This window comes from Rhipicephalus microplus, chromosome X (assembly GCF_043290135.1).
Source record: "Rhipicephalus microplus isolate Deutch F79 chromosome X, USDA_Rmic, whole genome shotgun sequence".
Lineage (NCBI taxonomy): Eukaryota > Metazoa > Arthropoda > Arachnida > Ixodida > Ixodidae > Rhipicephalus > Rhipicephalus microplus.
Window position 1 is genome coordinate 266,622,704 of NC_134710.1, and position 17,224 is coordinate 266,639,927.

The 17,224-nt window shown below is 49.9% G+C and overlaps 1 protein-coding gene across 1 annotated transcript; it reads right to left on the bottom strand.

Moving 5' to 3' along the window:
• Positions 1 to 5,727: 5,727 nt before the first annotated feature.
• LOC142776102 (uncharacterized) lies at positions 5,728 to 10,587 on the bottom strand. The gene is made up of 2 exons (XM_075879061.1): positions 9,378 to 10,587; positions 5,728 to 9,296 (listed from the first exon to the last, which is right to left on the bottom strand). Exons 1-2 carry the CDS (start codon positions 9,590 to 9,592, stop codon positions 7,115 to 7,117), a joined length of 2,397 nt encoding a protein of 798 aa, XP_075735176.1. The 5' UTR covers positions 9,593 to 10,587; the 3' UTR covers positions 5,728 to 7,114.
• Between the last annotated feature and the right edge of the window lie 6,637 nt (positions 10,588 to 17,224).

The following is a 17,224-nucleotide window of genomic DNA, read 5'->3' on the forward strand; positions in this document are numbered from 1 at the left end:
TGTAGCTAAGTAACGGCAAGATACAGCTGTTATATACTTTCCATTTGAGAGATAGTGGCAATCTACCTGTCATAATTTGAGTGCTTGCCAAATGTGCTCCACCCCACTCTTATTCTTCTATTTAATTCAATGTCGTGGTTCTGCTCCGCGGTTATTACCTGCCCTAAGTAGACATAATTTTTTACAGCTTGAAGTGCACTGTTACCTATCTCGAAGCGCTGCTCTCTTCCGAGGTTGTTGTATATTACTTTCATTTTCTGCACATTAATTTTAGGATCCACCTTTCTGTTCTCCTTGTCTAACTCCGTAATCATGAGTTGCAATTCGTCCCCTGAGTTACTTAGCAATGCAATGTCATCGGCGAAGCGCAGGTTACTAAGGTACTCTCCATTAACTCTTATTCCTAACTGTTCCCATTCTAGGCTTCTGAAAACTTCCTGTAAGCACGCAGCAAACAGCGTTGGGAAGATTGTGTCCCCCTTCCTTACACCCTTCTGGATTGGTATTCTATTGCTTTCTTTATGAAGCACTATGGTAGCAGTTGATCCCCTGTAGATTTTTTGCAGGATGTTTATATATACTTCATCGACGCCCTGATTCCGCCGTGCCTGCATGACGGGTGATATTTCTACCTAATCAAACGCCTTCTCATAATCTATGAAGACTATGTACAGTGGTTAGTTATATTCTGAGCATTTCTGTATTACCTGATTGATTGTATGAATGTGGTCGATTGTTTAGTAGCCTGTTCTAAATCCTGCTTGTTCTTTTGGTTCATTTATTTCTAATGTTTTCTTTACTCCAATATATTTACTATATCAGAACCTATGTTTGATTATGATGGGATTGGTTGACAAGGCTTTGCAGCATTCAACAGTGCAGAGTGTTATTACAACTAAATATGATTTACGGTCATTAAGGATGACGCACTCGATTCCAATAGAAGACAAATGCGTGAGGGGGAGACAGAAAGTTAGGAGAGCAGATGAGATTAGGGAGTCTGTGGGTATAAAGTGGCAGCAGCAAGCACATAACCGAGTTCACTGGCGGAACATGAGAGAGGCCTTTGTCCTGCAGTGGGCGTAATTAGACTGGTGATGATGATGCTTTATAGGTTGTTCAATAGGACAAATACCTTGAAACGTAGCTCAGACACGGCGTTCCAGAGCTGGGACGGTGCGTTAAACGATGGCTCCACCCACAACAGGTGAGCGAGGAGCGGCCCGAGTCTTCGGACGACTTCTCCAAGAAGCGGCCCCGCACAGGCTTCTTCATCGAGTTATTCAGTGCCAACATGGCTGCACAGGACCGATGGAGAAGCCAAAACCAAGAGGTAATTTCGGGACCATACTGTCTTGCAAGTTTTTTGCGCTGCAGCGTATACATCTTCCCAGCGTTCGAGTTGCAATAAAGAAAAATACTGTGCAAGCAAGCTCCTAGTTCTGTGATGGCTTATCGCTTAGGTTGTGTTCTTTTTATGTAGAGTTCGGTTTTCTTTTCGCATTGTCAACCCCTTGTGAATACTTTGTCATTGTATTGCCCTCCTCACGGGCCAGCATATTGCCCTACAGTATGGATAAGTTAATAAATAAATAAATAAAATTTATTGTTAGATGATTATTTCGAGCATGAAGTGATCGAAATGATCGCACTTAACAAATCATTGCCTATACCCCACTTCATCTTTGACAATTAAAAGTAAAGAAAAAAAGGGGGCACGCACTGGAGGTCTCTCTGATTGGTCTTTCCTGCGTAGAAAAGTAAAGGGCTAACGTTGTGAAGAAAAAAGCTACAAACATTTCTCGAACTACTTACTAATATACTGTAGTGTTGTGCGTTTACACCAGATGGCCTTCTGAGTCATTGGACTCACAATAGATGGCGCCACTGCGCTCGTGTGTATATAAACGATACTCGCTGATTAAACTGGGTTATTGTCATGGATCGTACAGTGGTGTAGCGTGGTTACTTTCACGTGTCGCCGTGCCGGCTACACGACATTCTGGCGACGAGGATGGCTTCCACGGGCATTTAGCCACCTCCTCCTTTTCTGGCCACCCCCGGCACGCCCGATGTGCCATGGGCCCGATGGTTACGACTGTTCGAAAGGTTTCTGCTGGCGTTTGGAGCGAACGAGCCATCCGAACCCCGTCGCCGAGCTCTCCTGCTGCACTGCCTTGGGACGGAAGGACAGCGCATTTTCGACGCGCTTCCACCTAGTACGACGCAAACCAAGGCAGAGACAACGAGTGCTGCACCCGGTGTCACGGCCACGCCAGATGCCGCCGCTGGAATCATCGGAACCACTGCACCTACTGGAACGCAAGACATGACCACGGAAGCCCTACGCCCACCCGACGAGTACGACGTAGCCGTTGAGATGCTTTCGAAGCATTTCGCCACCCCTTGCAACGTCCGCCTTCAACGCCATCGATTCCGGGAGCGTTGTCAACTGCAGGGTGAGCCCATCACTGATTTCGCCGTAGCGCTTCGGGAGTTAGCAGCTCTTTGTAATTTCACCACTCAAGCGGACGAAAACCTGTGTGAACAGTTCGTAGCAGGCGACACGTGCCCGTGGCTACGAGAGCGATTGCTGCTGGAGGGCGATAACCTTACGTTCGATCATGCTGTCGAGGTAGCACGGCTTCGTGAGCAAACCCAGCGTGAATCCGAAGCCTTCGCCAATCCTGTGCAGCGCATTCAGCAGCAGTTGCGAGACAGCTCAGCCAGGCACGATCGACGAGATAATGGCGATAATGGCACACGCCTCCGGGGCCGTCGCCACTTCAGCTGCTCACGCGCGTACAGCGCACCTTCACCTGATATGAATGCCGCCGCCGCTGCTGTCCCCGGGCCTAGAAATGTAAATGCCTGCGGAAACTGTGGCGCAGCCCGGTGTTTGCCTACGGAATGTCCCGCGCGCGGTCGCACATGTTTTGCCTGCGGACGCCGCGGTCATTTTAAGAGAGCATGTCGCAGCTACCGTCGCGGCCGAGAAGGGTATTCTACAGAGGTCCAGGAAATCGTTCCGGAAGAGGATGCTACCAGTGTCATTAGCATCTTGGCGGTCCGTACTGATAAGAGCACAGGCGTCTACCTGGATGTCAATGTCGCGTCAGTTACTGCGACGACACGGGTGCATACCATGAACTTTTTGGTGGACACAGGCTCGGCCATGTCTATTATGGGTGAGCACCGATTCCAAGGCTTGTTCGCAAACGCAGTACAACTGAAAAGTTCCCATCTTACTTTGCTGGATTTTTCGCGCAGGAAGATTCCCGTTCTCGCGTCATTTCACGCCATAGTCACATACAAGGGGAAAGAACTTTTCATGTTACGCTATGTGGTACATCTCTCCTTGGCCTGGATGCTGTTCAAGCCCTTGGCCTTCGCATCATAGGAGAGGAATTGCGCTGCCTGCAAATGTCCACGCAGGAATGCCGAGAGCTTCCAGCGATGAGTTCAGGCCTTCCCCAAAGCCCCAGGCATGAAAAACCCCTTGGCCCTCCCAAGTTTGGAATGCCGCCAACACTGTGGACCAAGTTTGGCCACTTGTTTTTGCCTGGCCTGGGACTTGTAAGAGGGGTGCAACACAAAGTTAAGATGAAAACTTCCATCGCGCCAGTCTCACAGAAGCTGAGACCCCTACCATTTTCAGTCCGCCAGCCAGTCTTCGACGATATTGAGAAGCTACTTGCTGCTGATGTCATTGAGAGAGTCAATGCTTCCGAGTGGGTATCTTCTATTGTAGCAGCCCGCAAAGCAGATGGCAGCATTCGACTGTGTGTCGATCTCCGGGAACCCAACAAAGCTATAGTAGCAGACAACTTCTCTTCGCCTCATATGGAGGAACTGCTTCATGCCCTCAATGGAGCCCGCTGCTTTTCCAAGGTGGACCTGGCATCAGCCTACTACCAGGTTGTGCTGCACCCAGACAGCAGGGACCTAACTTAATTTATAACTCACGATGGCCTCTTTAGATTCAAGAGGGTCTGCTTCGGGTTGGCATCGGCACCAGCTGCGTTTCAGCAGATCATGACGAAAATACTTGGAGGTTGCAAAGGGGTCTTATGCTACTTGGATGACATAATCATTTTTGGCAAGACGGAGAGCGAACACAGGCAAAACCTTGAGCAAGTGCTGGAACGAATAGCAGAAGCTGGGCTCAAGATCAACGAAAAATGCGTCTTCAACACGTCGGAGCTGTCGTTCTTAGGACATCGCGTCAGCGCAGAGGGTATAGCACCGCTCTAGACCAAGATTGATGCAATCATCAATGCTCCTGCGCCTAGAGATGCAGCCACGCTACGCTCCTTTTTAGGGCTAGTTGAATACTATTCCGAATTCGTGACGCGACTGGCAGAGCAAGTAGAGCCAATGCATCGTCTACTTCGCAAAGACGTGCACTTCGACTGCGATAACGCTGCGAAAGAGAGCTTCGCGGGAGTAAAAATACTTCTAGCATCCCACAAGGTCATCCGAATGTTTGACCCGACGCTACCTGTCATTGTCGCAACAGATGTCTCTGCGTATGGTCTCGGTGCCGTACTGCAGCAAGTGGAAGGGTCCCATGTGCGTACTGTGGAATTTGCATCGTGGATATTAACAGAAACAGAACGAAAATACTCGGCCGGAGAGCGCGAGGCCCTTGCCTGTCTGTGGGCCTGCGAGAAGTGGCACGTTTGCCGCTGGGGCAGATCATTTACTCTACTGAGGGATCACCAGGCTTTGGTGGCACTGCTCTCATCCCGTAGCACAGGACAGTGGCCACTTCGTATTGCAAAGTGGACCGCACGACTGCTGCGCTACAGCTTCAAAATACAGTACCGCAGCGGAGACCACAACCAGGTAGCAGATGCCTTGTCCAGACTGCCCGTGCCAGACACAGAAGGGGGATTCCATGTTGATGAAGAGGTTGTGTCCTTGGTTACATCGTCTGTACATCGGGAGAATCTTCAGGTTGCTACCGCGGAGGATGACATACTACAGCAGGTAATGCAATTTATCCAGTCATCACGGCCAACAAGGAAAAGACTTGCCGCAGAACTGACTCCGTACTACGAAATACGAGACGAGCTCTCGGTAGTACATGGGTTGCTTCTGCGCACTGAACGCGTTGTAGTGCCTGCCAAGCTAAGGGATACATTCATCCAGTTAGCTCATGAGTCACACCCGGGAATTGTGAAGACTAAGCAGCGCATCAGGGAGAAGTACTGGTGGCCTTGCCTTCACAAGCATGTGTAGGCCACCGTCCGGAGTTGCAGCGCCTGTCAAGCCTCGGACAAGAGTGTCAAGAACTGGCAAGCCCCACTACAGCATGTCCCGCTTCCTGACAGGCCTTGGGACAAAATATCAATAGTCATCATGGGCCCCTATGAACGTGCACCGGCCGACTGTCGATTTGTCATCGTGGTAGTGGACTACTTCTCCAGATGGCCAGAGATTGCGTTCTGCAGTGACATCACTTCTCGCACGGTGATCAACTTTCTTCTTGCTGTCTTTGCGCGAGAGGGTTACCCGACTGAACTAGTCTCAGACCATGGCCGACAGTTTACGCCGAGTGAATTCGAGTGCTTCCTTGCAGACAGGGGCATCAAGCATTTCTTCTCGGCAGTTTACCACCCTCAAGCCAATGGCTTAGTGGAAAGATTCAACGGGGTCTTGAAATCGTATATACAACTAGTTCTCCTAGAGCAGCGACCAATCAAGACCACAGTTATAGAGTACCTGGGTATTGTTGAGAAACGGCGGACCGATCCCGCCGAAGCCACCACTGTTGCGAAAGACGGCGACGCCGACGCGGTCCCGGAGGCGCCACTGCTTTCGACCCCGCCGGGAAGGTCACCAGCCGTTTGGTAGCGTATGTTTCTCAGCTCGCGACTGCTTCTGCGCAGAGCTGGTAAGACGAGCGGACGAGACGACGGTGAGTTAAACAAGGTTTATGTACAGCATATTTACAGAGGCGTTACAATTTCGGCACTGGGGCCGACAGAGACTCGAAGAGCCGAGCTCCTCTCTCTAACACATAGGTCAGCCTTTCGCCTAAAACCGCTGACTCACACACATGTCGGCACTCCGACACGGGGACTCCTCTCCTAGGATCTCCGATCGCGACGCGCCGCAGGGCTTCTTTTATTTACACCGGGCCCAACTAAAATGTCCAATCAGAAGCGCCGCTGGTCTTCCGAGCAGGCTCCTCCAATGGGGTTCGCCGCGCGATGCGTCAGGCCACCAGACATGAGGACGCCGGCTCGCTGTCACGTGCGACGCTGACTCAGTGCACGTGGGCCACAGATGCGCCGCGCGTGTTCACGCCGTGGAGTTGTTCGCGCCCGGGCAGACGGCGGGCTGGCCTTGACCCAGATTGCCTTTTTCAGAGGCACGGTCGTTTGACGAGGACTCGCTGGCATAACAGCACCCCCGCCGCCAGACAATGCACCGGAAAGACGAGCTGCTTCCACGGGGCTCGGATGTCAGGTGCGCTCGTTGGCCAGGTCCCTCCAGGTTCGCCTCCAGGGCCATGTGGAGAATACAGCTCCAAACTGTTCCGGGAACACATCCCATTTTTGACGACGGATCCCAGCTCCACTGGCTTGTCGCCACAACTTGCTGACCAGCTTCACTCGTCTCTTCTGACCCTCTTCGGTTTCAGCACTTGTCGATGGTTCTGCAACTTGCCAAGAACGGATCGACAACAGACAACACACGACACACGCAAGTGCCTTCGGTCACCCGACAGAACACCAGACAAAGTATAGTACAACATATACCTATCTACGTGTTTATCGGAATTTTGTTCCCTCTACATCAAGAGGCACATGTGGGACAAAAGACCCCTAAAATGACAACTCAATTTTTTTTCCACGTACAACAACGTAACGGATTAGAATACCACAAAGTTGGCCCCTTGAGATCACTCTGAACGAGAGCGCTCAGCCCAGGTCGTGATGAGGTCAAAATTTTGCCCCGAATCGCCAGCCAGAAACCGAAAGGTTGAGAAGGTACTAGCTAGAACGCACTGCTCAATGCACCTGCATTAGCGTTTACCCTTCCTTTCTTTTTTTTTTCTCTTTAGCGAACGTCAAAGTTGCGCTGTGGAGCAACATGCCCCACCTCAGTAACCGGCCACTTTTAGGCGACGATACCTATGCGGCACCAAGAGCGGCTCACACTTTCGACGTGGCACAGGGGAACAACGATACGGCTTGCTACGGATTGACTCCTCCCCGCTGAGCTCGATATCGTGTTCGATCACCCTCGTGTTTCCGGGGCGGTCCGAAAACACGTCTTCAAACTCGGAACCAATCTTTCTCAGGTCCGCTTCCTCAGGTCCTCCGTCACTTAAGCTAGACTCTAGGTTCAGCTGTTCCCAGATTACTTTCGATCTCCTTTCGATTACCTCACTAGAACTAAAAATTTCTGCTTCCTCTTCCTCTGAAGCACTTAAGAGTAAATGTACGACTGCTTTCAAGTTACTGTGATAAATTTTGTTCGGCCGCCTTCCTAATTTCTCTTCACAATTGGTATCAGAAAGCTTCGATACTACTTTTGCGGGCCCTTCCCAATCAACCTCAAGCTTGTTCCTTTTGGATGGCTGCAGCAGCGTTACCTGATTATCAACTTCAAAAGCACGCTTCTTCCCCGATTTCTCGTAGTGCTCCTTCGACAGCACTTTTGCCGCGTTTTTCTGGCTTTCCACGAGCGCTTCAATCGAGAGATCCTCACTCTGCCCTCGAATGAGCGTCTCTCGATCAACTCTCGGCAGCTCGCTCCAACTTTCCGCTACAGGCGAGAGCGTTGCAACCCTCTCGCTCTGACTCAATGGCGCCACGTCGTCTCCCCCAGCGCATACCGCGCCGGCCGCTCCCGCGACGGGCCGCTCGCGTGACTGCTCACATGACTCATGCGGAAAATTTCCCTTCTGGGGTTCCGTCGACCCGCCGACAAGGTCACTTGAGAGTTCACCGCATGGAACCAGGTCCAGCTTCCGCGAAAGCTTTCGCGCTTGCGATCGCGTGGGAGCCATGCACGCTAAGTTGGGGAAGAACGATTTGCCCTGCTCCTTGAGAAGCTGCTCCGAGTTGTTGGAGAAAAGATAAGAAAAACGACCATTCAGCGCGGCAGACACAGCCGCTTCGGTGCAAAGCTTACCGAACGGGCCTTCAATGACAACGGTGGCGATTGGTAAGCGAACACTCTGCTCCTCGGCGACTTGCCTGATCCACGCGCATTCTCCTGTGAAGTCATCCGGAGACACCAATGAAGGATGGACAACGTCCATGGTTGCCGCTGAGTCTCTAAGTGCTCGGCACGTTTTCTCATTGACCCTAATTTCTTGGAGATACGGCTCCAACAACCGCATGTTTTTTTCTGATTCTCGGATCGTTGCGAAGGCAAACTTTTCCTGACAGTTTCTCGCGATGTGCCCTTCCTTTTTACAGTTGTAGCAGATTAGCGGCTTCCGTTTGTTTTCCGGTTCTAATGCCTGTGTGGTAGAAACCTCACTCGATTTCTCCGCTTCTGTTTGCCCTTCCCCTACACTGTCCTTCGTAAGAGACGGGTCCTTCTTGAAATTACGGTGCGGAGCGGGTTTCCGTTGATCAGGTTTCCTCGAAAACCCCTCTTTCCTTTCATCCTTTTCAACGCGCGCTGCCCTGCTATGCAACTTTCGGCGAGTATAATACTCCTCAGCTAACTCAGCTGCCTTGTTTAACTGTACGTCCCCAAGTCTGTCCTGCAGCCAAAGTTTGACATCCTCCTCGATGCAGCGGTAGAATTGCTCCAATGCAACGCATTCCACCACTTTATCGCGGTCGTCATAAACACCTTCGCCCTTGAGCCATTCGATCAAATCGGCTTTAAGACGAAACGCGAAGTCAACGTGTGACTCATTCCCCTTTTTAGCATACCGGAACCTTTGCCTGAAAGCCTCGGGTGACAACTTATAACGTCTCAAGAGCACTTCCTTAACCTCGTCATAGCTCTCAAACGCTTCCCTCGACAAGCAAGTTATCGCGTCGGACACTTCGCCGGGAAGAAGAGCTAGCAGGTTCCGCGCCCAAAGAGACTGCTCCAAAGCATTTCGCTCACAGACGTGTTCAAACTTGACGAGATACTTCGCCATGTCCTCGCCTACTACGAACGGTGGCAGTTGGTCCCGAATTCTGAAACCGCTGACCTGAATCGTCGGAGAAGCTACGCTAGGCGCCTGCGAACACTGTAGGATTGCCAATTCTAGTCGTTTCAACTCTAGGCGCTCTTGTCTCTCGGCCTCCTCGCGCTCGCGAGCTTCTCGCCTTTCTTCACGTTCGCGAGCTTCGCGCCTTTCTTCACGTTCGCGAGCTTCGCGCCTTTCAGCCTCTTCACGAGCTTCTCGCCTTTCAGCCTCCTCACGTTCGCGAGCTTCTACTTCTCGCCTTTCAGCCTCCTCACGGCGTGCTTTAATATCCACCCAGGCCTCATCGACTTCCTCAGCCGACACTCCCTCATCCTTCATGATCTCAAGGATCGCTTGCTTTCGTTTCGCACGGCCCAAAGTAATGCCGAGTTCCTCACAAATTTCGATGAGTTCCTTCACTTTAAGGTTCTCCATCGTTCACACTAGCCTCTTCCTGTTTGCCCCTGTTAACAATTTACTTGCCGTACCCACTATAAGTCAACTAGCAAGACGCGCAAGCAACTTTTCACTCTCCCGTGTTTACCCCCTCCGCATTAACTTTGGTTTCAAAGCACTTCGACTTTGCTTGAAACGATCAAAGCTCACTCTAATGCTTCACACAGCCCTTCTCTAAACTACTACAACCTGAGCTAGAGTAGTCTGGTGAACTGAGGGGAAAACATCAGGCACTCACCGCATCGATGTCGCTGACGCCGGCCGATCCCGCAGCTGCCAACCACTGTTGAGAAACGGCGGGCCTATCCCACCGCTGCCACCACTGTTGAGAAACGGCGGACCGATCCCGCCGAAGCCACCACTGTTGCGAAAGACGGCGACGCCGACGCGGTCCCGGAGGCGCCACTGCTTTCGACCCCGCCGGGAAGGTCACCAGCCGTTTGGTAGCGTATGTTTCTCAGCTCGCGACTGCTTCTGCGCAGAGCTGGTAAGACGAGCGGACGAGACGACGGTGAGTTAAACAAGGTTTATGTACAGCATATTTACAGAGGCGTTACAATTTCGGCACTGGGGCCGACAGAGACTCGAAGAGCCGAGCTCCTCTCTCTAACACATAGGTCAGCCTTTCGCCTAAAACCGCTGACTCACACACATGTCGGCACTCCGACACGGGGACTCCTCTCCTAGGATCTCCGATCGCGACGCGCCGCAGGGCTTCTTTTATTTACACCGGGCCCAACTAAAATGTCCAATCAGAAGCGCCGCTGGTCTTCCGAGCAGGCTCCTCCAATGGGGTTCGCCGCGCGATGCGTCAGGCCACCAGACATGAGGACGCCGGCTCGCTGTCACGTGCGACGCTGACTCAGTGCACGTGGGCCACAGATGCGCCGCGCGTGTTCACGCCGTGGAGTTGTTCGCGCCCGGGCAGACGGCGGGCTGGCCTTGACCCAGATTGCCTTTTTCAGAGGCACGGTCGTTTGACGAGGACTCGCTGGCATAACAGTATTTACCGAGCCACACCCCACAGCGCCACTGGCATCTCTCCAGCAGTGTTGCTTCATGGCCGCCACATGAGGACATCATTAGATGTTGTTGGCCAGCCATCAGTGGATTTCGGCACCCATCCCGCCCGTGAACTGCGTAGACTTCGGCGTCGTGTCTGCGAATACCAACAAAGAAATAAGGCGTATGCAGACAAGCGAAGAGCAGCCCGGGAGCCCAAATTTAAAGTGGGGGCCTACGTGTGGGTGAAACGCCCGGCACCTGGAATAAAAGGCACCCCTAGTTTTGGGGCTCCACTCAAACTACTGAGGCGGCTAGGACGATGGTCATTCCACTTGGAGGACGGCCGTACCTGGAATGCCTCCCAACTGTCGGCTGTACCCCATGAAGCTGTTCACGAAGAAACAGGGGCAAGACAAGAACCGCTGTGGGCGGACATGGAGACAGGCGGGTCGGCAGGAAACGCCACAGCACGAAAACCGTCCTCGAAGGCAAAGAGCCACATGACCCAAAATATCCCAATACAGGAAGCTGCACAGTCTCCGGGGAGGCCAGCACTGCCTCCTCATACGCCAAGCCCACCACGGCCTCCACCAACGGGGAACACGACCACAGGACTGGGTGCTGATCGTGCCGATGAACCAGAGGTTGTCCATCAGCCAGAAGAGCAGCCGGTGCCCCTCCATCGCTCTACACGGGAGCGAAGACCACCAGAGAGACTCGGGGGCTATGTGCAGTCACTTGTTTACAGTGGAGACTTACTATAGTTTTCTGTCACGGGTAGTGACTGTTTCTTTTCTATGCACATAATCTGTGTTCTATTATCAAGGGAGTGGGTAGATGTAGTGTTGTGCGTTTACACCAGATGGCCTTCTGAGTCATTGGACTCACAATAGATGGCGCCACTGCGCTCGTGTGTATATAAACGATACTCGCTGATTAAACTGGGTTATTGTCATGGATCGTGCAGTGGTGTAGCGTGGTTACTTTCACATGTCGCCGTGCCGGCTACACGACATATACCATGCAACCTGAAATCCAGAATAAATTTCACACTTCATTCCCTAAGACGGCAATGCACATCTATCCCACCGTTTTCACAGTATTCATTCGTTCGTTCATTTGATATAATTGGTCCCAAGCACACCGCACAAAAAGCGCATTCCATGGAAAGTAGTCTACCAACAAGCCTCGTACACTGTACTGAGATTGAGTAGAGTGATTTTGCGAGTGCGTATTGCTGATTCCCGTATATAGCTACATTTTAATGATAATTCCTAAGGATACCCTGTTGCATCCCGTAGTTAGTTTTGGAACTTCGAGCTGTTGAAACCGGTTCAGTGTTGTCTATGGGCCATAAATTCTATATGCGCTTGCAGTTTTGATAAAAGCACATCATTGCTGCATAGCTTCTAAAACTCACATTGATGTTTGCTCCGACTCTCATGTCGACAACAAAAAAAGACGCGACACTATTCAGAGAGACTTGGCACACTTGGCTTGCACTTGAGAAAACAGAAGTGCCCTTGGGCGTCCCCCCCCCCCCCTAGACAGCCCCATATGCATTGACATAATAGGGAAGAGGGGGCTGCGACGAACCTTCGCCCACTTGAAGAGGAACCCTATGACAGTACCCATCATGTCCAGTTCTTCCTTTCCTTTCTGTCAATTGAAACGTTTACCGCCCATTCGCCATATTTGTGACTCTTTTAGGGGCGAAGCTTCTTAAGGCAGCACCCGTTAGTTCCTCGTCGTAGTACGTAACATGTTTTACGCTTTGACCTGCAAGGTGGTGCCGGTGGGAGATTTCTCCTGTGTGTTGCGGAACCCTAAAAAAGTTAACGCGCAGCGTGCGCGTTAACTAAAAGCTGAATTCTCCTGTCTCTCATTCCCCCTTTGCAGCCATTGGCATGTACATTGAGCACTATCTCACAAGAAAGGGTTGCTACGCTACACTCGCTGGGCATAACCTCCTTTGTTTTAGAAAGGCTTAGTGAGCGTCGGGCCGCAGTGTCGTGAATACAGTAAACTAGTATATACCATGAACTCGAGGTGGTTAAAGGTGGGAAGCAAACACGAAGCGCAAGCCGTAAGAAAGTGTGCGCGTGCCACCTCTCGTTTAGTCCTTGGAATGTCCGCTGGATGGTGGTGCTTCTATATGGGGAATATATGATGAAAAGACGAGATATGGTGGTACTTGGAGTGTTGAATAGATGGACGAACGAACACACAGGCAGATGCATGGACGGACGCACGAATGGCTGCATGGACAGATGGACGCATGGATGGACACAGGGGCGGATACATGGATAAACGCAAGGACAGACGCACGCACGGACGGTCACACCGACGGACGCATGGGTGGACGAAAGCAATAATAAAAGGACGGATGGATGCTTCGCCCCACTCTTCATCATTCACCCTGTGGATATGCTGCCACTTTTTCCCTTCTTGTATCACGGCAAGAGGTCCTCCGTACAGGTAGCGAATCTTGTCAATGGTGCATGAAACGAACGCTTGGATTGTAACTTGTTAGTGACTTGTGCGCGAAAAAAACTTTGCTCTTGGTCATATCTCAGCGTTCCGGCTTAGTGTTCATTATTCTCTTCGGCTGTATGTAATACCCCTGTCACACGTGAACACTTAAGTGCACTTTGAGCAAGTGTACTTACGCTCACAAAGTGTCATTTTGGTAGTTCGCTGTTACACGACAAAGCGAAGTGTACTTTGGAAATGATGGCAGTGGCAATTGTCTGTTTGCGGCGGAATATGTATTTTTAATTTAGCACTCTTGCCTCATCGTGAGACCACGTTGTCTTCGTTGAAGTAGCACCAGTGCATGGCACATGCCATTGTAAACGACTAAAGAATGACTCGCCTATACATGTGGAAGTGTGCCTGGAAGTAAACATCGCGATGAACGCAGCCGTCACACAGCGTGTGCTGCCGCATCCCACTAGCGGAAGTGGTCGCAAATTGGCCGAGGGTGAGAGCAGCAATGATTTTTATTGTTTTATGACTTGTTTTAATACATACTAGTACCAGTTATAAAGAAAACAATAGTTAAGGAATGGTACAAGTGCCGCTTTAGGCAACAGCCTATTGTGTGCAAGCCACTGCATGGTACTGGGGCTACGTACTTCGTCGGAGCAAAGTTAGGTTGAGGTACGCACTTTCCGGTGTGTGTACTTTGCAGCGAGTGACACAAAACTTGCTGGTGTAATAGCGCGCAAATGACACCCACGGCTAAGTGTAATCGTTGAAAGTGCACTTAAGTTACCACGTGTCACAGGGGTATAAGGATCATGAAACAAAAAAATACCATAGAGCAGGCAAACCCACTTGTCTCTTTCTATCTTTTCTCTGTGACGTGTGTGTCATCTTTCTTGCGATTGTTTGCAAACAGCTGTACGAACAAATGAGTTCAAGTCGCGGGGAGTTCAGTAATAAAACAAATATGCATAGCGACTGTGCTCCAAGTTTAACCGATAAGTGAGTCATTTGAGAGTTAACCACTGATATGACGAAAGGCTCGCCGAGCAGTGCGAGGCTATGCTGCTCAGTACGTGCCCGGAGGGCCAGCTCTGGGCTGTCCGGCTGACCGAAAACGACGCCGGGATCCGAAACATGGCCGCCACCCGAGGAAGGGTGCTTACGGAGGGCCCTGTCTCCCGGGGAAAAACGTTCTCTGTCTGTACATCCGTCTGCAATAAACTCACCTAAATCGGGGACAGAAATATTGGCAAAAGAAATTTAATGCTCGCACAACACACTGAGGAGTGGCAAGCGCATGTCGAACTCACGAAACCCAATCGGTCCTTGTATGGGCTTCTGCTACCCGCCGTGCATGGCTTTTGCAAGTTTCGATAAAATAGCACCAAGTGTTTCTCACAGCAAGTTAAAATTTGAAGCCAAACGCACAACCGCACTGAAACAGCGGCAGCGATTCGGCACAAACGATCTGATAAAAGAAAAAAAAGTGACCTTACTCGGTCGTGTCGATACTTACCGTTGAAGAGTGCTTTGGTCAGCGAGTGGATGCGGAGCCTTCCATCGCGAGATAGAGGCACCATAGTCACTGAAACATTTACCTTCGGTGCGACTAGCGTGCCCAGAGGCCACTCGCACCACATAGGCATTTGGAGACGGCACACTCGCCGACATGCAGCTAATGTTTCTTCTGTTGCTGCAGGTTGCTGCCGCTGTTGCATCTACGTACAGTTGCAGTTTGGACGGAGGGCCAGCGATCGCACACGCTCGCGACGAGCCTTCTTCGACAGGATCACCATGGACAGCGCCAGCAGCCGGTGGAACAGGGACACTTCCGACGATTATCAGCGCTAAGCCACATAGGAATGCGACTATCAACGAGAACAGCCATCACATCACCATGGGCCGACGACAACCACGTGACACGGATGAACCGTAATTAATCGAGCGGCACGTTGGCTACGTGGGATTTGGAGCCGGCACACTCGCCGACATGCAGCTAACGTTTCTTCTGTTGCTGCAGGTTAGTGATAATTGCCCAATTACGATTTGTAGATTATTGTGTGCGTTGCCGGCTCCATGTCCCACATGTGATGTATCTGTTCACCGAACGCAAAAGCCGATGATGTATCGTAGCAACCGCTTTCGTTTCTTCACACATAAGGTTCTGTACCTTGCATTATTGTAATACTTTCCGGTGATGTTGAGTTGAATCCCGGTTCGCTAAATGCCCAAGAGTTCGAACTGCTTAAAGCCTTACAAACTGGTCAGGCTACAATTTTCAGTAAGTTAGAGGCCATCGACACCAGATTGGCAAAACACGAAGAAATGATGGCAGAAATTAACGGTAAATTACGTGCGACTGAAGGTCAAATTACTACGCTCAAAGAACAATTAAGCGACCAAGAAAACACCATTAGGACAATAGCAAAAGAAGTTAAGCAGCTGCATGACAAGGGCGTCGACTCGGAAAATAGAAGCCGGAGAAACAACCTGGTCTTTTTTGGGGTCAGCGATTCTGAATCAGAAACGTGGGAACTGTCTGAACTACTGCTCAAAAACATCTGCAAAAAAAACTTGAATTTAGAATTGCAGTCAGTGGAAAGAGTGCATCGTATAGGTCGTTATAAGGTATCAAAAAACAGCCCTATCATCGTCAACTTTGCCTCCTACAAAGAAAAGTCCCGTGTTCTTTCTGAAGCTAAGAAATTCAAGGAAACGACGTACAGTGTCGAGCAAGATTATGCACCTGAAACAAGTCATATTCGGAAAAGACTTTGGGAATATGTCAAAACCAACAACATGAACGAAAAACATCGAGGTAGGTTGAACTTTGATAAGTTAATTGTGGATGGTAAAACATATAGGTGGGACAAGGAAAAGGAAGAAGTCGTTCAAATTGTAAAAAAAAAAATGACCCTTGCTAGAAAAAAGGGGGCGTCAAATACAACATCTGATAACACTGACAGTGAACTGCAGAAGCGTTGTCAATAAAGCTGATGAACTCGCGGCTCTTATCGATTCTGTAAAAGCTGATCTAGTATTCGGAACTGAATCATGGCTGGACCCTTCTATTACTGCTCATCGAAAAGATAGATCCCGCACGGGTGGGGGCGTTTTTCTTTTAGTTCGTCGCTCTTTAAATTTATCTGAATTAGATATAGGTCATCAAGAAGTAGAATCCGTGCGGTGCAAAATTACTATGCGAGACAATTCCTCGTTTGTAGCAGGTACTTTCTATCAGTTTCCAAACTCGTCCGTAATCGCGTTAAAGCATTTGCATGAAATTGTTTTGGAAGCTTCTTGTCACATGTTCATCTTGGCGGGAGACTTTCACTTGCCTGATTTATCTTGGCGTGACGAAACTTGTGAGGTGACAGCGGGGGAAACCTTAGACCTTGAGATGAAGCACATTGTAGATTCTTGCGGGTTAATCCAATGTGTTGATGCTCCAACACGAGACAATAGTACATTGGACCTTGTTTTTTGCAACTCGCCAAATATGGTGAATTCAGTAAATGTCGTACCAGGAATAAGTGACCACCATGCTGTCGTCGCCATTGCCCAAACGAAAAATGAAAAAACAAACGAAACAGGAGAAGAGAACGGTGTACCTCTATGACAAAGGTGATTACGCTAGCATATCAAGGAAGCTTCTCGATCATCTGCCGCTTTTTGAATGTCTCTCAGATGACTGTGACGTACAAGAATTATGGGTTAAGTTTAAACAAAAAATCAAAGAGCTTACTGAAACCTACATACCCAGTATCAAAAGCGGTAGACTTTGAAAGCGAAACAAACCTTGTATGACTGCTCGTATCTTAAGAATGGTAAGGAAAAGAAGGCACATATATTTAAAATATAAAAGGACTAAATGCCATCGGCACTTTGAAAGCTTGAATAATGTGACTCGAGAGCTTAAGCTCAATATAAAGGTGGCTAAGCGGCACTATTTCGAAAAACTTGGAAACAAAATAAAAACTAATTCAAAGGCATTCTGGCAATACATGAAAGGCTATGGAGCAGACCCCTCGGAAATCACCAAAATTCTCTTCAATAATGAAGAGTTATCAGACGACACTGAGAAAGCTACCTGTTTAAACAACAACTTCTTTTCCG